Raw genomic sequence first — 21,754 nt, forward strand, 5'->3', positions numbered from 1 at the left:
TGAGGGAAAACTGGGGTAAGTGAAATCAATTTGGGCAGTTACTTAAGATGAGGATGCAAAGCAAATTTGTCCCTGTGGACTGAACTGAAGGAAGCCGCTACAGAACAAGACACTCTTCTCTTGTGTATGGACAAGAGGTAGTCTTAATTTAACAACAGGTAAAGCAAGAACTTGAAGGATGAACCCCTCGTTTTGTCAACACTTAGCCATGCTTTCAAATCGGGAAAGGCTTTCCAGCCAGGGGGGAAAAAACCAAACCCAACCAACCAATAATTGGCCTTTGAAAGTCCTGTAGTGCTCAGCCAAGAGATGGGTGTCAAAAATGAATGCCAAGGACACAAATATGACTCAACTGAAGTCAAAAAGAACCTGAACAATTGCACAACAGAACCAAACATCTGAAGCAAACAGACCAAATCAATGGACACAGAAACAGATAGCGATCTGCTAATCACAAAGGAAACCTTTACCACTTCTTTAAGTTTCTTCCTGTAAGACATGCTTTTTAGGCCACAGGAAAATCATTGGTACCCTTCTGGTATCCTTCAACATCCAGAACCATCTAAGCGTGAACAAAGGATTAGGACCTCTCCGGTCTCCTACCACCACACCTAACAAGATGAAACACTGATGTTCCCATAAGAGACCAAGCGCAGTATCTTGGTGAAGCCAGGGAACCTCTGCCATCCACATTTGTATCCACAAGCAGCTAAGCCGTTCAGATAAAGGAGAATGCATAGTTTCCAGAAGATCAGCTTCATTTCTGAAGTAGATCGTATTCCTTACCGATATTCCTTTTCCATATAAGTAATAACTGCTACTGTTATGCTGAAGTCTGAAAGAATGGATGTAGCCTGCCAAAGGCCCTTGGTACGCAGACAGCTTGGCAGGGACTTGAAGGTTCAGGCCAGAGAAGCTCGCTGCAATTACTGGCTCTCACACACAATAGACCATGGAGCTTCACCAAATTATGTCCTGCTGCTATCCAGTATCACCATTAAGTTTTTGCATATAAGCTATAGCCTGGACATGGACAATTTTGGGTTTCAACCATCAAATTTGTCTGCTGGAATGGAAAGCTCTTCACTGGATCGGTATTAATGAACTAAACACATCTCACCCTAAGACTGGTTCTCTGGTCCTACATTTTAATCTTCCAACTGAACACACTTCTCCAGTTGATGACACCAGGACCACACATGCTACCTAACCCCTATCATGCCAACAGCAAAGGCAAAAATGCTAAGTATTCCCTGATCCTCAATATCCTTCTTTGGATGCTCAGAGACACAAGAACTGTATTGGGTTTTCAATCTAGACAGTTGTATTGCAAGCATGCAGCAAATTACCCACACTGATTGCTTCCCAAGAGAGATCACCTGCCCACAAACATGACTGATGGCTTTTGTTCCTTCATCTTGGATTGCACCAGCTTTACAGGGGTACACACATCCCTCTCGGCTGTCACTCTTGGTTTTTAAACCTTTATCTTCACACCTTTCTGTCTGCTGAAAACTCAATCAATAATGAATTACTGTTATCTTGCACATCATTAAAAATGTAAGAAAGTGCAGGCTAAAAAACCTAGTTCTCCATGGTACACAGCTAGATATGAAAACTATCAAATAAGGATTCCTCAAATCATTTTGAGACATGTTAGTTAAAGAAATTCTCAACTTATTTCCTATGAGTCACTACAGTTTGCTTTGTTCTACTTTTTAAAAAAGAATTGTGTAGTATCAAGAAGTCACAGACAGCAATGCCGTACATCAACATTGCTACCTTGTGAATCAAACCTGAAATTTTACTACAAATGTTATTTGACAAAAATGTAAGTTCTCCATAATTTCCCTGATGTGAAGAATTAGGTAATGATCAATCAATTTGTCATACTGATATACTTCTTCACTGGAGGGAGGGAAATTGAAGCAAAGCTAAAGAAATTATACTTCTCCTAGTCATCTTATTTACATTTTTAAAGCCCAACAGCAAAATATCTGCCTCCTTCCTGTCCCCTGAAATTCCCTCAGTATTTCAAGTCTTAATTCAAAATTAGCTGAAAACAACCAGAGGCCAGGGGAACTGTTCTCCCTTGCACGCCAAGACCTACCAATTAACACATATAGCTGCTGTTCAGTATCTCATGAGCTATTACTGACGTAGCAAATTATCATTCATATGCATTTATCACATAAATATGACATATATATAATGAACTTTGATGAACTTCTGAATTCTAATATTTCAGTCTAATGGAAGATAAAACCTGTTAGATTTCTCATTGTCTTTAAGTCTGCTGGTCTTGATTCCTTCAATATGTAAGGAAGTCTCCTAAGAACTCATCTTGACACTAAAAGCTAGAAGACAAAGCTCAGCACTTGCATAGCTCCCTCCTGTGCTGGAGCCCACATCCCCATCACCAATGTGGTCAGGTTCCCATGGGACAGAAGTGGAGCCTGACTTCCCCGGCAGATCAGGGGACTTGCTGGAAAGCTTTCCCCAAGAGGAAGACAGAGCTTTTGCTATCTGCTAGTCTTGATCTCAATTTTATTTAATGAGACTCTGAACGGAAAATCACGTTCCATGTTACTCAAAATGAAAATTAAAACGATAGGATTTTGGGAGAAAGATTGCAAAGCTCCAACAGAAAACTTGACCTACACAAGAATGGCACCAGAACAAGGGTATATTTGAATGAGGTGAGCCACACAGTCAGATTTATTTTGCTCAATGTCACATACAGAGTGTATTTATTGAGAAAGAAGAGCTAGGTATTAGTCTTTTGGTCACCTCTTCTTCAGCTGTCCTACAGCCTGCTATAGGATTAGTGACAGCATGACACTGAGCATGGCTCTTCCAGAATATTTTAGCAGCTAAATACTAATACCACAGAACATCACACAGAGTCTGTGTTCAAAATAAAAATGGGGATCTGCATGGTGCCTGCTGCAACAAGGACCAGCTGCAGACAGAGCTTGTGTTAGGCCATCGGTCCAGGAGCAACACACGTTATTCCAATCTAGGCACAATGTCAGTGGTGTGTCTCAACACCACGCTCAAAAATGAGAGGTGCACTATTAGTAGGACTGGGATTTTTGGGAGTTGGGAGAGTTTCATGGTATTACACACAAAAAATCATCAGGTTTTCCCACTGAGAGTTAACTTTCTTCTCAGAACTGCATCAAAACGCTGTTGTGGGACAGTGGAACCCAACATGACAACCGTGGCAATCTCTGTGTACGATGCTTCCCACCACACACCCAAACAATACATGAGAGAACACATTTTGGGTAGGACACTTTCTATAGCTAATGACCAGAAATAACACAGAAAACTGGTTTCAGAACCAGTTACCCACTCTGCAGTTTTGTTTAAGAGGGCAGGCCAAACAATTCCACCCCAGGGGGTCCACAGTACTAAGCCATGTGAGATGGTCAAAAATTGGAGAATCATTGCACTTGGACATCTGAACACAAGTTTATGTGCTCAGTCTCCTTGTCCAGCTACTTTCCACTTCAACACTGAGGAAGAGAAGGGGAAGATTCAACCAGCAATATTACTCTCTCAGCCTCCAGATTAGTATTTTCAATTTCCATGGTGAAATGCCCTCCTCGCCCTAGCGTTGTCTGATCTCCAGCCTTGCATCAACAGCCCAATTCACCAGAAGAGCCATTTGTTCAACTGTGTCTTCATTTAATCTAATCATAATTGCAGCTCCTGTGGCAACCCTCCCATGCATCCTCCACTTATTCATTCCTTGCCAAGCTTCACTCATCAGTGACCGTGACATTTTGCTGTTTCAAGTGCTGCCTCCTTCTCCTCAGTTGCTGTATATATCTTTAAAAGGTACCCTGACCTCCTGCCCAGCGATTGAAATAAAAGCTTCTCATCTGCTTTCTAGTTTCTGGCCTCTTATGCTTTGTAACTCTTAACCTGCTCTATGTGGCTTTGCTGAATCTTTCTTTCCATATCTCACAGTCTCAAACCGACCCTTGAATTCACCTACCTCTGTCTCTGAACCCACATCTACCACTGCCTAGAGTTCTCAGCCAACTAAGGCGACCCAAAGAAATGTCTCTCACCCAGGTTGCTCTCAATCCATCAAAACAGATTCCTTTCTTACACACAGGAAGCCTAGCAAGTATTTTAGTTGTGATTAAAAAAAAGGGAATCCAAAACATTATGGGCATTTGGGGAATAAAAAAAGATGCCTGATACAAGAGCCCCGAACAAACCAAGACTACTGCAGCTATGTACCAGAAGACAGGAGCAGTGAAATAGAAGATGGGATCTTGAAACTGCCACCACTACCAGCCCATCCGTGGAGTAAAACTTCAGCGAGCAGCCGCCACAGTTTGCACAACCACCATGAGCTTTTCTACATGAGGATTCGGGTTTCACTACTTCTTGGAGTATCCCTCTCCCATATGATACAAACAGTCTTATGAACATGCCACATTCCTGTATATAATCCCATTTCAACTTTCTTATCCTATGCTCAAACTGGTCACACATAGAGATGAGACATTTCTGCAAAGGAAGGGCTCGCTTCTCAAGATAAGGCCCGTGATTCCTCATTGCTGTTCACAGCACACAAGCAGAAACCCTCAAGACCAATTCTGTGGTCCTGACGTCTCCCATTCCACTGCAGCCCAACAGAGAGAACTGCCATGAAGGACAGTAAGTCCTCAGGGGAGCCTCGGTAACTCTAACACAACAGTAACTTTGGGGAGTTTCATCACCTGCTTGTTTTTTTTTTTTTTTTGTGAACACACAAACACACACCCATAAAAATCAGTACCCAAGAGGCAATATAAAAAATCCAACAGGAACTGCCAGACTGGATTAGGTTTCTGATCTGACCAGTTTACCATTTATCCCTCAAGTCAGTGGCAACTGATGTGTTAGAGAAGAATTCGGTCTTGGTGGATGGTGACCTGCTGGTCAGTAGCAGAATTTGAATTATGTCCTAATGCAGAAGTTCAAATAACCATCCCTAGTCTTTATCATAATTAACTACATAATTTTTCTTACTCTTATGATTTACATAAATCAGTGTGCCAGTTCTAAAAAAATGCTCTGCAAATAGAGCTGGAAAACTATCAGGCAGGTAAAGCAATGAACAGCAACGCTGGATGTACTCTTAACGAATGGAACGGAGAGGCTTGTGCTTCTGAAACACCATCCCTTTACCAGCCGAGTTTAACACCCAGACTGTAGAGCTAGGAATTCGTTAAAAGTCAATACACAACCAGAAAGCTTCTCGGAAAACCCAGCTTAAAAGCAACAAGAGTTAATCCCCACTGCGTAAGCCTAGAATTGCTATCCTGCAACATTTTGCAGTCCTGTACAACGTTAGGGAAGCACTTTTGTAGAAGAAATCAAACTCTCTGAAAGCTCTGAGAAAAAAGAGGAAAAAAAAAAAATCCTTGAAAATTTGCACGTAAAGGTTAACCCAAGCAGAGAGGCAGTTTCCTGCATTCCCCTGTATCTCACCTCCAGGATAGGTGCATGTACCAAACCCATGCAGGTGCAATTACTGCAGTTCGGAAGGGGAGGGAATGTTCTGCTTTTCTTTTATATAAAACAAAATAAGCAAAACCAACTTAAATTCTCCCACAGTCCCAACCTGAGAAAACTGAAACAGAGTACTGGACTGAATAAAGGCCCTCTGCTCAGTGCTGAGCGCATCTCCATAACAGATGCTGACCACATTTTTCTCCTTCATGCATGAAGGTCTACGGATGGATTAAAAATGTAGAAGAAGGAATAAAAGAGGATAGGTTTAAAAAAAAAAAAAAAAAAACAACAACCCAAAACCTGGGATGACTGTCAAATATTAATGTAAATCTTACTGAATGGGCTGAGATTTGTGCCAGACAGAAACAACCGTCCCTCCCATTCCGAGTCCTCGCAGCGCTCCGTTCATCGCCCGAGGTGTGCCAGTGCAGCTCACGTGTGAGGCAGATGTCTAGCTAGTCTTTGCTGCTGGAAAAAGATACCTAACAACAATCTCCAATTTTCAGGGCTGTTTCTCTTTTAGGAGGCAGAGAGACCCAGAGGCAATTGTTCACCCTGCAATCTTCCAGCTGGGTTTCTGAGATGGAGAGCAGTACCAGGCTCCTTTATAGCAAAAGGCACAGAGGCTTTCAGAAACCATTTCCCTAACAGAGACTTTATAGATTCAATGCACTAAGAGAGAACCACCTCTTACAACCATCACCGTTACTTCTTTTCGGCATAAACAAAAAACAAAGATTCACACGCTAATTTTACTTTTTAATATGCATTTCTGAATTTCTTGTGTCAGCTAGTTTATACTGCAGTGGCACTACTAAAAGAGCCATCGTTTGGATATCAGAGCTGAATACTGTACAAATATTGATGTTGTGGGTGCTCTCCAGATGGACGCTGCCACTCCCCATCCTTCAGGTGAGGAACATGCATCGCTGCAAAGCGGGGGGCAAACTTCACAGCTGTCACTCCCTATTTCTGCATTTACAGTGCTTGTAGTTTCCCTTATTGAAGGGGCAGAACTCAGAATACGCAGAAGTACCGGGGTTCAAATAAATTCCACGTTAAAACCTGAAACCCAGCACAGTAAGATCTGCAAGTGGCACTCCTAAGCACAGCCATAATGCAAATAAGGCTTAAATGTATTTACTTTTACCGGCAGTTGGTGAAATTTAGATAGTATCTCTCTTGCAGGGAAAATTGGGAGGAGTGGAACCTACCTTTCACTCACAGACTCCAGGACACTTTCCTACTCAAGGCCAATTAACTCAAGCAATAAGGGATTAAAAGCTCATTAACGATGTTAAGCCAACTCCTTTTATTCCAGCACAGAAAACCAGACTAAGGATTTGTATAAGCAAAGCGTCTTTATAGATCTCAGCAGCCACTAAAACATTTAATTCTCATTCCTAGCAACAACTACTGAAGGACAAAGACCTACGGCAGTAAGGATAACAATAATAATAAAGCAAAGATCAGTGCACATGTTAACAACATTTATTTAAGAAAACAAAACCCACAAAAAAACCAAAAGAAGTCAGCTATATGCTCCCAAGCAGAGGTTGGTTATTCTCCTGTGAAATTTTCTTGGCAGGTCATCGTTTGCAAAATATTTGGCATGGTCCTTCAAGTTAAAAAAAAAGTTAAAGTTAGACCCTGACCACAAAAGTGTTATTTAGCAACTAATGCAGCACAAGATACAAACAAATACCACATGAGAAAAAAAAAAAAAAAGCGCCTAATTTTGACTCGGTTGGAACAGACCGCTGGCAAGAACCAAACCAGAAAATAATCTTTTCAAGTTACAACTATGCACATTAGATTGTTTTGAAAGGCTACTAGAAATAGCTCACTTTCCTGAGGTATAATATACATTTTTTAACGTAAGATCACACAAATCAAAGAATGCCCATGAAGCTGCTAGTATACTTAAAATCGAGCAGCCATTAAACAGCTTTACTGGCCAGAGTATAAAATAGGGGAAAGGGAGGAAAAAAAGAAAGAACACCCCCCCACACCTTCAAACATATTATTATACTACAAAAAGAAGTATTTTAAAAGGCTTTATTCACCAAAAGATACAAAGAATATATGAACAATTTAATTTTATTCTTATGCTGAATGTATAAATCATGACATAGAAAAAAACCTCCACAGCATTATGGACTATAAATTCAAGTAACATTAAAAATTTACATATTTTATCAGCTGCAGGGGAATTTATTTATTCCTTACAGATGAAAGAGCTGAGAGATGTGTCAAGCAAAGTATTTGAAAAGTATCTACATCTCTTTTTTTTTCAGTGAAAAGAAAAGTGAATTGATGAGATGTAACACTCAGTCTCATAACACCCCTACCAAGTCAAGACAGACCTATTAACCCCACTTCATGCAAAAGGAAGGCACCAGCATTTTTTATTTCAGGGAAGCTACAAAGAACTTATGATTATTTGTACATAACAAGGATAGAACCACTAAGCAACACGTCATAGTCACGCAGGAAATCCATGGCTGGCGTCCAAAGCACTGGACCGTGCTTTCCCATCACAACAAGGGATCCGGCTTTCTAGGCAGGCAAGAAGTAGTAGTTTCTGAAGGAAAAGGCAATGGCTTGTTTGGTTATGTTTTTTTTTTTAATTAAGCCACTTGTGTTGCATTAAAGAAATTTAAGACCATCATTTTACTTCTTTGACACCACAGCAAAAGAAATTTTTTACTGCTTTGTCACTGTGAGTTAACACACAGTAAGACGTGTCCCTTCAGGAAGGGAGAACTGAGGAACTGCTGTTGGTATTTTAAAGAGGAGAAGAAACTGAAATTCAGAGATTGCAATTCTCATACCATCACTAGCTGCATGCAACTTCCTAAAACACCAGAAATACTTTTCAACATATGTTCAGATTAGTCAGAACAAAATATCCAAGTATATGCGTTTGGGTGGGTGGGTGGGTGTTTTATTAATGCTATTTTGCCTAGAAATATTTTAGCCTTCCAAACCCAGGTTACAAAGCTGTATCGACTCCATTGCCTTAACATAATGGATCTGATAGAATCTAGAGGGGTGCAGATGAAAAATGTCGATTTAAGTAGAAAAATGTAACTCCAACAAAGCAGTTCAGTAATTGCCTCCTTAAATTTCAACTCCTCTGAAATGAGCTAACAGTTACAAAACTAAAAGGAACAAGCCATAAAGTTGTCTTCACGAAGAAAACAGGTCTGGGTGGTTTGCTCTTTGTTATTGTTAAATAAAACAGCGACCAGAAAAGAAAGAATGAATAAAAAAGCAGCTGGGTAAATCAAAGAAGTTAAAAAAAAAAAAAATCTGTTAGTTAAAAATAGGAGCATTAAGATGATTCTTCTGTCCTGAGGTTAAGCTTTGGTTTGCACACGTACTCCACCAATTGTCACCTTCTTGGGGTGGAAGATAGGTAAGACATAATGATTTCTTCTCAATTTTCGTTGTGTACGTGTATACATACTGCAGTGTGCCTGCTTCCTTCTGTACTGCTGTTCAGCTCTTTCTGCTACAGCAAGGCCCAACATTTATTTACAATCTTACGTTTCTATCTTATGATGATGAAATAGTGATCAGTAATATTTCTAATTCGGTAGGCAATTCAAAATCACAGCCTGGAATTCTGTTGAAATAAACAGAAATGACATTTTAATAAGTTTTTTAATGAGGGAAATTAGAACTTTTTAATGTGCTAGATACATGAGAAAGGTTAAGTATGAAGTATGTTCTGCACTTATGCTGATTAAGTAAAGAGAGGAAATATGCTGCTGTTTAATTACACATGATATCCTTCATGATTTTACAGCTATCTTATCCTCTCACATCTTATTTTTAGCCAGAATGGAGGAGAGAAAAGAAACTTTTTTGATTTTTTTAAAAAATTGTTTTCTTAATTTTGACTGATCCACTCATTTAAATGATGTAACTTGAAAAGAAAAAACAAGTTTTTTCTACAGCTTAATCTACAGACGTCAAACACTGGTTTCACTTCAGTAGCCGGGTTTCAAACACTTGGCCAGTGACTTCCCCACTTTACTGGTTCAACGTTTTTTAAAACATGGACCAAAACCATGCTGCTCAAATATGCATGCTACAGAAATTATATTATTACAGGAAATTAGGCCTGATGATTTAACTGGAACTTTAAATATTTTTTTTTTCTTTTCAGTTTTAATATACTAGTGAACATCTTCCATCTTGCCTTGTTCCTCTTTGCCCGCCTGTCCTCCTCCTCCTCCTCCCAAATTCCACCCCTGCTAACTTTACTGCTCAAGTCAGCAGAGTCAGTCTGTACTCAAGACATCCCAGTGTGGGATTTAGACAAACCTCAACACCCACAGAATAAGAAAAAGGAAAAATTTATGTTCACCTACCCTAAACAGACAGTCAGTTGCGACTCCTGAAGTGATGGCAGATCGTAAACTGTTCTAGAGATCTCCCTACCCATCCTCCTAACTCCTTTTGTCCCCAGTTTGATATTGTGAGCCAAGTTTGAAAACACTCTCCAGACAGGAACTGTTTGGCAAAGTTTTAAAGGCACTATGGTAATCAAAAAGTTAGTCATGCCTCTTCACAAGGAGCCAAAGAGCAGAGGATCAGAACTCAAATAGCGCTTTAAATTTAAACGCAGACATGCCTGACAAAATGAAACAGCATTATCAGAAACTGCTTATCCTGTCCAACTACTGACCCAGACTCCTCCTAAATATCATGCTGGTGAAGGTATTTTGACTATGCAGATACACTCCAGCCTCAGAAACCCTCACCCCTCATGAGCTGCTAACGCCAAGAAGCGATGTCCACGTACTGGAGCCTAGTTCAGCTACCTCCCTCCGTGTATCCTATCATTATCCTCTCCCCTGCAACGGAAATTATCCTCTTAAGGCAGGGGGCATTTAAAATGGCAACACAAAACCAGTTCTAAATTAAAAGAGCTCTCAGCTGTTTAAGAGAATCTAGCATTATATTTCAATTAACAGACAATACAACTGTGAATACCTGCAAAAGGACACATCAAATATTCTCTCTTACCCCACCGTAGACCAAGTGCATCAAAAGAAAAGTTTCAGCTGCTGCTGTTTTCAAACCCCTCATAAATACAATGCTGCTAATCACCAGAGAGCAATGAACACTCACCAGGAATTGCTTCCTGTCAAATTTTAATTCTTTAAGTTTTATGGAGACAAAGTACATCAATAAAAGATGGTATGGCCCCACCTTTATTCTTTCTACCTACCACGTTTACACTCCATGCCTGTGCAAGAGACTTTATCAGTTATCTTCCCTTAAGATTAATGACTAAATCTCCCAAGCATCTTTGGGAGTCTAATGATTACAACTCACCTATTATCTTGCATGCCTATACATTAAGCAGTGAGTTAAGGCAAATGTAACACAATTCTATATTGCTTCAATAGCAACGATCAGCAAACAGCCATACACGCAGTCGAGAACAGAACAAAAATACAGCTTCTTGGGGTGGACCATCACATTAAATGTAAGAAGAAATAATGCCTTTAGTGCTGCACAGGAAAGAGCTACACAAAGAGCTCAAGAATGATTTCCTACCAAGAAGCCAGAGTTCTCCTGCAATGACCTCTTCATTCTCTGAACAGAAACAGCACCTGCCTCTCTGGAACATCTCAAAATTCACATTTCAACAGGCTGTTCACACTAACCTGAAAATATGTTGCATTCAGCTTTCTTGAAACGTCCAGCCAAATCTTCCTCATCTCTATGAAAACACAAACCTTCTATACACTATATTCGTGCAGAAGACACGAAAAGAGACTTGGGAGACGAGCAATTCCAAGAGCAAAGATGCCATTTTGGCAGATCAGTTCAGTAAATGCAGCAGTTCTGGCCACCAAGACTGAGACTTATTCTCCCTCTGTTGCAACAAGTTTCAGATTTTTTCCTGCCTGCTCACAAGGTACAGACCAGCATCTGCTCGAACCATGTCTTAGCATCCCGCAGTCTGAGAAGTGATCAACTTCGAGACATCTGTGATGCTAAATGCACTAGTCCCATAATTTGACTACCTCTTGACACAGTGGAGAGGAACAAGCTGCCCTGTGTCCGACGGCCCTGTTAATGGTCACTGCCGCAGAGGTAAGATGTTAGCCCTTTCCCTAATGCCCCCCCGCCGCCTTAATGCTTCCACGTAAGCAAGTCCCCTCTTGAATCCCTTTCCTTGAGATTTGACAGGGGCAGGATGGAAACAGCACCCACAAAACAGATTTGCCCCTGATCTCTGGTCCCGACTGAAGGAGAAGCCAGGAAGCAATTCCTTTGCTCACCCTCCCATGTGCTCTTTTCACCAAAAGAGTGGAGACACGGTCAAGCTGCAGCTTCTCGCCATGCGTTTTCCATCCGCCATGGGGAAAGGTGAGCTTTGGCTCTTTGAGCAGCTGAGAAGGTCCTTGAAGATACTATCCACCATGCTGGATAACATTAATTACTCTAACGCTTGGGTGAAGGAATTTAGAAAGCTGAAGAGCAGAATGGAAACCTCTCTGCTGAAATTTTTCCCCAAACAACGTAGGAAGGAAGAGCACTTTATCCAGCCTCCGTATGTGAGAAGCTCCTGACAGCTCAGACCTTCACGTGATGGAGACATTTCCTGCGGTCCAGCTGCAGGGGAACACATGAGTAGGCAGATCTGGGTTTCAAAATGATGCCAACAGGCTAAATACTATCCAACAGATGCAGATACTGATTTTGCAGAGCTGGTTAGGTGGAATGGAGTTAAAAGGTGTTTCACTCTCAGCGGAGCTGCTCTGCTATTTTGGTAAACAGAAGGGACTCCCAATTTTTCAGGCAAGCCACTCTTGAATAGATTCCCTAAATGAGAAAAGGGAAAGGGGGTGGGAGACACATGACAAATTAATCCTGCATGGTGCTGCCTGTGTAAACCAGTCTAGCAAACCACAGCTTGGAGAAAAATGTGGTGGTACATAATATAGACACCCCTTCATTGTAATTAGACAGATTGAGTTAACCTGTCAGAAAGATTACTCTACTTGGTGAGGCCAAATGGGAAGTTCAGATAAATGATCTCTGCAATACCTCTTCCATAGGTATGCTCTGCAAGGAGATTTAGGGAAGGCCTGGTGCAATAAATCACCTTTTGCTATTTTTCAACTACTCTCAGCAACAGGTCTGCCTTATTTACGTACTCCCATTAAAAGCAAGATAGCAACTGGTTTTATGGATCATAAATGCAAAATCTTTTAACAAAATACCCTGCCCTCCTTACTGACTTTTTATTGGAATCCCAGAATGCACTCAGGACCACCAAAATTGCCATAAATCACAAATCAAAGGCTGCTGCACTCACCAAACCTTGGCAAGTGCTCTTATTACTAGAAACCCTTCAGAAATTAAGAAAGAACTATTCTAACCTCTTAAAGAAATACAAAATCTGAAGTCCTAACAAAATGGCAAAGTCTCGAAAGTCTTAGCAATCTAAAAATCAGGGCATCGAGGTCGCTTTGATGGAGACCTACCCATTTTGCATTGTTCTCAAATGGAATCACCTTGGGTTGATGCTGCCTCTTCTTTTCATTCACAGCCATAACCAAGAAGCCAGGTGCCAAACATGAATAAAGGTAGCAAGCATATTTGTTTTTCCAGCTGCAGAGCGGACGGACAGTTGCTGGTGTCAGCAAAATATGCTGGCAAACTCTGTTACAGCCTTGCTAACAGGAAGAGCATTTCTCTCTGACAGGGATGACCTATGTACTTCTACCACGTACCTCTACTGATGGAAGCGCGAATTGCTCAGACACCCCAGGCTGTAAATCTTGGGTGCATTCAAAGTTATCCAGACATGTTGGCAATGAAAATGACCATTGCATCTTGTGGAGACAAAGGTGAAACAGGTACTGGTATGCAAATGTTCTGATCTTTGATCTGTTCTTCCTTCTCAGAGGTTTCCTCTGCTGTTGGGGAGTGGGCAGCATGTATGTTCCAAAGTGGATGCATGAACTGCACTACTCACTCCCTCTGAATGGACATCTCATGTCAAAATGGAGCTCTGGGGTGGAAGGCAGTAAAGGCACAGCTCATACAAAACACTTCTCGTGTTCCAGACTCGTCTCCAAAAATGCGTGCAACATGAGCTAATGCTCTCGTTAACTCCTTCCTGTGCAAGTCCGCAGGATGCCTCAGCCTCACTCACTGATTGTACCACAGATAAATGAGGAGTAACAAACTTCATCTACCCAGCAGAATGTCTCCTGAAGGGTACGTACTAGACAGTAATACTACAACTGAATACCACATCAGAGGGAAGGCTGGTACCAACGGGACACTAATCTCAGCGGAACGGACTTTCAGTTCCTCCATGGCTTAAGAGCTGCTGGGTACGGCCTTGGCGCTAGCTGACAGCACCACACTGAAAAGTTGCCTCCACTCTTTCTTTGGCTCATCAGAGAACCCAACCCGGGAGGATGATTCTCTTCAGAAGAGCTGGAAAAGGAATTAGACCTTATTTTTAAGATTTCAGAGACTACCTGCTTTTCAAAGTAGGAGAAATGGACATAGGGAGAAGCACTCTATTGCCACCACAGAAGCTACCATTAACAGAAAACATGAGCAACAGGAGGTAATATTTAAAGCCAAACCGCTTTGAATGTTCGATGATAAACACCAAATGCTTAATAAGAAAAAAAAAAACATTACAAAGATTACAAATGGAAAAGCAAGAGCATGGCCCCTGAATATCCTAACAGAGGGTGCCAATTATCTACCGAGCATCTTAATTCTCAGCAACATATATAGACTACTGACTGCGTCCTAAAAGAAAAGCGCGCAATTTCCCAGAAGAGAAACTCCACAGCAGCAAGAAGAAACTCAACAGTGCTGGTTCGATGCCATTCTAAACACCCTTCATATGGAAAAACAAGAGTACAGAGTTCAGGCATGGCTACAGCAAACACTGCTAACCAGAAAGCTTTGATCTGGAGAGGAAGAGTGGAATCCCCTGATGTGACAGATGTTTTATGGTAATTTATATGTGTAAGCAATGTATATTCACTAGGGACAGAAGTGCTGAATCAAGGATGGCCAAGTCAATTGGTCTGCAGCTGCCAAAACATATTTGTATAAAGTTGGGAGTACGTGATTAAAACCTGTCATAGCCATAACTGTGCTCTGGTAGTAAAACAAAGCCTTAACACTCCATCCTTAACCTGTTGACTTTAAATAGTAGAACGCTTTAACCGGTAAGTTCTCATGATCTGTGAAACTAGACTGACATCAAGAATTTTTTTTTAAATATCAAACGCAGGTTCTCAACTGCCTTTGACTGCACCAGGAATTATACTCCAGAGCTCAGAGAATAAGACACTGACCACATAAGCAGGGCTGAAACTCGACTCAAACTGGACAGAGTCTCGCTTTTATGGTAGCCTTTAAAAAAAAAAAATTAAAAAAAAACATATTTAAGCAAAAGAGTCTCTGTGTGCCACGATCCAATTTCATTGCTCACTATTTTCCTGCAGCAGTGATCAGTGGCAAACCAGTACAGGTTTCTTCTAAGTTAATGTCTCTATCTGGTGCAGGACATAAAAAAAAAAATCCCAAAAGAAGAAAGACTGAGCGGGTGACTCAAACGAATGAAAATTCCATGATATTCAATAAAAATGCGTCTCTTGTTTATGGGTAGTTTGTGCTATTAATTTGGTGCATTTCTGATCCCCTGTGCTTACTTTTAAAGAAAGCTACTGTAGCAGTGTTCACAATCCTGCTTGGAAAAAACAAAACAAGACAGCTTTAGAACGGCTGCACAAGATCATATTTGATCATCGCCGCTCAGTGAGGACAGACATGCAGCTATTCATCCCCACAGGAGCAGCCTGCAGAGGGTGCTGGGCTGAGCAAATACACCAGCTTTCAGCTCAGCTGCCAAACAAGAGCATTCAAAAAGACAGGCTACATAAACCATCCTTTTGTTCCCCTTCTCCAAAATCAAAGATTAATTACAACTCTGTTTGGGGCACTTCCATGAAAATCCACAAAAAGCCAAGCCTTGTGTAGTTGGGAGAAGGAGATAGAGGAGGTGGTAGTGAGTGGAAACCTTTTGCTCCCCAGCAGAGTCAAAAGGCTGATGGTGAAGGCACTCAAACATGTAGAAGACTTCCTTTTCAGGAGCAAGGGGTGGTGACCCCACATCTCTCATCACCACACAGGGTATTCTGTCCCCTAAATCTCTCCACCGATCCTATGCCAAGTCATTAATAATAAAAATGCCATGCAGAAAATCCCAGTGAGATGCAGCTAAAGTAAATTATCGCCTTAGCTTTTGCTTGTTTTCTAAGTCCCTTCAGGACACCAACATCTACAAGTACATACAACCGAATGACTTGATGTTCTGATGCAATCCAATCCCACAAGCTAACCAAAACAGGCCAGTCTTACACTATTCCAAGTACCTCCAGAAAACATCACGGACTTGCAGAAACGTGCTTATAGAGTTGATGACGTGAACTTGTTATCAAAACTGGCCTTATACAAACAAATTAGACCACAAGGCACTACTGAAAAGCTGCAGGTTCACTGCCAGGTCACGCTGCCACCCATGAAATCTCATCAAGACCTGGGATCTAACCACATTACAGGAGTTTACCTGGGATAGGATCTGACTGACCGCTTCCCAGTGCTGGAAATTAAATTCCATTTACAGTTTCTAGCGGCTTTTTTAATTTTATGCTCTAAGACACTGGTCAACTGGATGTTTTTGCACTAACCACACACACAGAGTCTATTTCAGCATGACCCTGCAGATGATGATGAGCAAACTTACATCATTTTTAAATACTGCTTTGAGACTTTCACGTATATGACCGAGGAGGGCAAACAGAAATCTTGCCAGGAAAGCCAAATTAAAACGTCGCTCTCGTGGACTTTGCCTTGGCAGTGTTAAAGGATATGATGCTGAGGATGCTAACCATTTGACAGACAGCAGGGACCAAAAAAAAATAAAATACTGACAGTGTGTTCTTAAGTTCCAGTGAGTACCCAATCTTTGTTATTACAGCCTCTTTCAGAAGTCAGCAATTTAAGATAGCTTGATACAGTGCTTTGAGAGATAAACTATTCCAATGGATTAGAATTGGCTTAACAGTAATATCCTCTATTAAAAAGAAAAAAAAAGCTTTCCCAACACAGATTACAATCCTAATGTGTTAGTTGTCTAATGGAAAGCATACTTCCAAGACCCAAACTTGGATCTACTTACACACACTGTGAACAGATAACAAAATAGTTTATTTATGGATGGTTTCTCCCCCACCCTGAAATGCATTTTGGGGGAAATATATTAAAACATCATCAACAATCCAGTACTTACGAGCAACCCTACAATCAACCATTATGCGTCATGTGACAGACGAGAAAAAAAAAAAAAAGCCACAAACACTAAGAAAACACGTTTCAGTTTTAAGCTTCCATAGTAGTAATGAAAAGCAAAGTGGGCAGGAGATTTTTCGAAAGACCTTAAATATTCTTCTGTAACCTAATAGTGAACACAAATATTTGCTTAACCTCCGCCTTCAATATCCAAAAAAGAACTAATTACTCTAAAAGCTACCAAATGCCCCAAGAAGAATTTGAGGCATGAACCACCACCACCAAAAAGCATCTGAGGAAGAGGCAGATGTCCACAATCAGAAAGGCTGTCTCCTTTAGCCATCCTAAAAACAACTGTGCTGGAGACACTGGTGACTCATTAGTAGCAATGGAGCAGAGAAACCACTTGAAGAGGTGAGAGGAAAATTCCATTTTAATTTAAGAGCGCTCTCTAGCAAACCTTGCCTGAGCTCTGCAACATAACAACAATCGGATATTCACTAAGAAGTGCATTTTATAAACAGTACCGACAGCCCTCAGCAAGAACAAGATGTGCCATCTGTGCTTAGAAGAGACCTACCATGGGCTAAGAAAAATAAAAGTACATTTATACGTAAGTCCTCTCAAGAAAAAAGATTTACCTCAGTTACTTTGAAAATTAACATAACATCAATGACTTTAAATAATAAGTTTACTTTGCATATTTGTCATAACAGCCAGTGCCATCCCATTCAGTATTCCCTTGATACAGTTCCTCCCTGTTGCAGGGCTTTATAAAAACAAAGAGCAAAGCAATGACCCAGAAATAAATGTAGGCTCTCAAACTACTTTAAACTCATTAACTTTATACTTGTTTTAGACTCATAACAACGTCTAAAAAGACTGCCAAAGACTTTCATTTAAATTTGCCAGGCTGCACTATGAGAAGGCTTGGGTGTATTCCTGTTTGAAACTGTTTCAGGAATAGAAGGCACATTTTTCATAACCCAAAGAATGGAGACAGAGGGGAGGGTTGTGGGATTATTTTTTTTTTTAAAGGGGATATGTTTACATGGCACAGAGCAGAGCCATGCATTCAAACCGGCTCCGGAACCGGAAGCTGTATGACATGTCAGCACAGCTCTCCACTAATTACCAGGATAATGAGAAGCAGAATATTTCTTTTTCCACAAAGAGATGACACAAAAGTACTTCTCTGCAACTCAACTAGTTACTTCTTGTCATGCTGCCCTGTACTATGCAGGCATACCCAAACAAACTATCTCAAGGTATGCCAAGTTTTGGATTTATGAAACCTGAAATGTCCTTTTAAAGGATTTAGTGCTAGATTCCCTAGCAAAGCAACTGACTGATCTGTGCACAGCACTCTAGGAGAAAAAAAAAAAAAAAAAAGGAAGATAAATATGCACCACGAAAACTTTTAAAAATAACTCCCCAAGGCCATAAGTAACCATTTCAAAGGGGTGGTGGGAACAAGATCCATCTATAAAACTTCAATTTGAACATTAGTGAAGAGCCCTCCCCCAGCATGAGCAATTACGGCTGCCTTTCATGTGGCAGAGTAACACACCTTTTCTTGTACAATTGGTTGTGTCAGGTCTAATTTAAACACACTCAACAGCATTACAAAGTAAAAGATCACACATCACAGCCGCTCTTCCCATGCAGCTGAAAATGCAGATTGCCAAACACAGGCCAATTCAAGACACTCTCTATAAGCGACCCAAGCCTTAAAGCTGTTGAGCATCCCCAACGTTTGGGGAAGGGGCTCCCAGAGAAGGGCACAGAGAGGAACGCACCATGCCTACACCTTCTGTTTCCCATGGCTGCGGTTCTGGTGATGCGAGCACCAGGACGCACCGTTTCAAGAACATCTACCGGATTTGCAGCACCAACTCCACCGCGAGCTGTAACTCCGTTCCAGCTTCTGAAGGGCTTGTAATCTGCTTCTGCCTTTTGCATGCTATTATTAACCTCAGGGATAAACTTGCACCCTTTTAATCAGGTGCTTTAAGTGATGCGTTCTGGAAACAGGTACAGCAAACAGATCCCCTCTGCCTTCTTTAGCAGTACCGTGGAAGGTATCACCCACAATATTCACCAGTTCAAACGTCTAAGAAAACGCTAAGACAGACCCTTCTCCAAGGCTGCAAGTCAAATCTTTTTCAAAGTGTTAGACGGGGAGAGAAACCTCACGCTTTGTCAGGGGTGCCCCGAGTCCACAGGGTTTTCAAGGACCACCCTGTCCCAGCCGGTCCCTTGACGCCCTGAGCCCGGCCTCGCCGTGAGGAGAGCCCCCGCCGTGAGGAGAACCCCCGGCCCTCCCCGTCTCTCACCTTGTAGACATCGCCGTAGGTGCCGCTCCCCACCCGCTGGATCAGCTCGTAGTCCTGCTGCGGGTTCCGCCTCAGGATATCCCCGCTCGGCCGCGCCGCCGGCTCCATCTCCAGCCCCGCGCAGCCCCCGCCGGGGGAAGGGGACCAGCGGCCGCTTTCCTCCTCTCCCCTCCAGCCGGGGATGCTCCTAGCGCGGCAGCCGGCCCATAGCTCCTGCGGCGGAAAGCGCCTGCTGAGGGGAGCTCCCGGAGCGGGCTCTGGGCCGCGGCTGCCGAAACAAAGGCAAGCAGCGGGCGGTTGCCACGGCCGTTGGCGGCCCGGCGGCGGGGGCAGCGCCCTCCGCGGCCCGCGGCAGCGCCCGGGGCTCCCCGGGGCAACGGGGAATCGCCGAACCCGGCCGGGAGCAACCGCCCCGGCCGCTGTGGGGAGGGAGACGAGGGGAGGGAAGGGAAGGGAAGGAGGTCCCGTCCCACCGGCGCTAACGAGGCGCCGCGGCCCGCCTGCCGCCGGCCCGGGCAGCCGCCGGCCCGCCCGCAGCCAGGCCCGCAGCAAGGCCGGGCCAGCTCCTACCTGCGCGCCCACAGCCCTTTGTCCCGCCGGAGAGGGAGCGCCGCCGCCTCCTCCCGCCGCGGCCCTGCGCTCCTCCCCAGCTGCGGCCCCGCTGCCCGCCGCGGCCCCGGCCCCCACGCACGCACCGCCCGGCCGAGCCGAGCCGGGACGGGTCGGGACCGGACGGCACGGGCCTTCGCGACGCCGCAGCGCCACGGCGCGGCCAACAGCACCGCCGCGGCCCTTCCCTTCTCTCCCCGCCCTCCTCCCCCCGCCCCGCGCCGGCCATGGGTCCGATCCGCCCTCGGCGTTAGTAAAACCTGTGTCATGATGGCTGCTACCGGCGGGCTACCCGCCGCCTTTCCGGCGGCCCCGAGCCCTCAGCCGGCGCCGGCCCGGGCCCTGCGGCCGCTCTGCTCCGGCGCCGGTGGCCCCGCGGCCGGGGATGTGGAGCGGGTGCTCCCCGCGGCGGGGGCGTCTCTGTGCCCGGCGGAGGCAGAGCCAGGGGTGCGGGGGGGCCCCGGCGGGGCTGAAGGCCCCACTGCCCGGCCTGGAGGTGCCTCCGTTGAGGGATGAGCCTCGGGCTGCCAGGCCACAGAGCTCATGGAATCCCAGAAGGGTTTGGGTTGAAGGGACATTTCAAGCCCATCTAGTCCAACCCCTGCAGTGAGCAGGGACAGTTGCCCAAAGCCCCATCCACCCTGGCCTTAAATGTTTCCAGGGATGGGGCATCCACCACCTCTCTGGGCAACCTGCTCCAGTGTTTCACCACCCTCCGCATAACATTTCTTCCCTTGTATATAGCCTGAGTCGACCCTCTTTTAGCTTAAACCCATTCCCCCTTGTCCTGTCACTCTCTGCCCTTGTCACCAGCCCCTCTCCAGCTTTCCTGGAGCCCCTGCAGGGACTGCAAGGGCCTCGAAGGTCTCCCCGGAGCCTTCTCTTCTCCAGGCTGAACCACCCCAACTCTCTCAGCCTGTCTCCATAGCAGAGGTGCTCCAGCCCTCAGATCATCTTCATGGCCTCCTCTGGATCTGCTCTATGGAAGGACAAATGTGGGGGCAGGCATGGCTTTTGGCCTGTGCCCCTTGGTTTGAGGCAGGAGGAAAGCTCCCAGCTTGCCTACATCATATATATATATATATATTTATATCCATGTATAAGCTTCTGCCAAACACCAGGCTGAGCTTTCCATCTTTGATGCCAGAGCTGTTCCCACGCGTACATCCTGGTAGGGCTTATCACAGCTGCCGTGGCAAAACTCCCCTCCGAGCTGAGTGCCGGAGGCAGACCTGCTCCCAGGGAGGCTCTGAGGTGCAAGAGGAGGAGGATGAGGAGGATGCACCAGCTGGGGGGAACAGGGATGCGGACTGGGTAGGGCTCCCAGGGTCAGTGAGTTTCATCCTTTGCAATTTGGATTGCAGCCTTGCACCACGTAATTCTTTTCATGGGCTAATCAAGCACCATGCTATTTAGCTTTGTGGGCAGCCAGTGCAATGATAGTCACACAAGAATTAACTCAGACTTGTTGGGACTTGTCTCCTTGGGCTCCTAAAGTCAAAAAAGCTTCTGTGAAACTGCAAGATGGAAAATATTCCATATTTGCCTTTCCCTCTTTGGAGAACAATTATTTTCAGCAAGGAAGCTGAAATTCTGAGCAAAACTCACCTACGGTCTCTCAAATGAGTGCTAAACAATGTAAGAAACCCAAAGGTGGGGATATGGAGTAGAGGAGTGCTAGAATTAGCAGTAGTATTCGCTGCACGTAAAATCATTAAGGCCTAAAAAGAGGTGTGATTTTCTAGGTGCAAAAAATACCACATACTCAATGCAGGAAATACGTTTGCAAAAGTTAGGTAGAAAAAAATTAAATGGATGCCAGATGTACAAGTCTCTTTGGTGTTCAAGAGGCTGGATTGGTTATTTAAGAACAGATTCTGCCTCTTTGGCAGTCAGACAGCCCACGCAGGTTCCAATATAGTCTATCG

The 21,754-nt window shown here is 43.8% G+C and overlaps 1 protein-coding gene across 3 annotated transcripts in view; it reads right to left on the reverse strand.

The window, feature by feature from the left end:
* MAP4K5 (mitogen-activated protein kinase kinase kinase kinase 5) overlaps positions 1 to 20,006 on the reverse strand; it is a 67,414-nt gene extending 47,408 nt beyond the window's left edge. The window contains exons 1-2 of one of the 3 annotated variants that reach the window (XM_075753168.1): positions 19,788 to 20,006; positions 19,218 to 19,430 (exon numbers count right to left, since the gene is read on the reverse strand). In XM_075753168.1, coding sequence (XP_075609283.1) covers positions 19,218 to 19,325 — 108 coding nt within the window. In that variant the 5' untranslated portion in view covers positions 19,326 to 19,430; positions 19,788 to 20,006. Of the gene's footprint in view, positions 1 to 19,217; positions 19,486 to 19,787 lie in introns of all 3 variants that reach the window. The other 2 variants (XM_075753167.1, XM_075753165.1) reach the window with 2 other exon arrangements.
* Between the last annotated feature and the right edge of the window lie 1,748 nt (positions 20,007 to 21,754).

Source organism: Balearica regulorum, chromosome 5 (assembly GCF_011004875.1).
Source record: "Balearica regulorum gibbericeps isolate bBalReg1 chromosome 5, bBalReg1.pri, whole genome shotgun sequence".
In the NCBI taxonomy this organism is placed as follows: Eukaryota; Metazoa; Chordata; class Aves; order Gruiformes; family Gruidae; genus Balearica; species Balearica regulorum.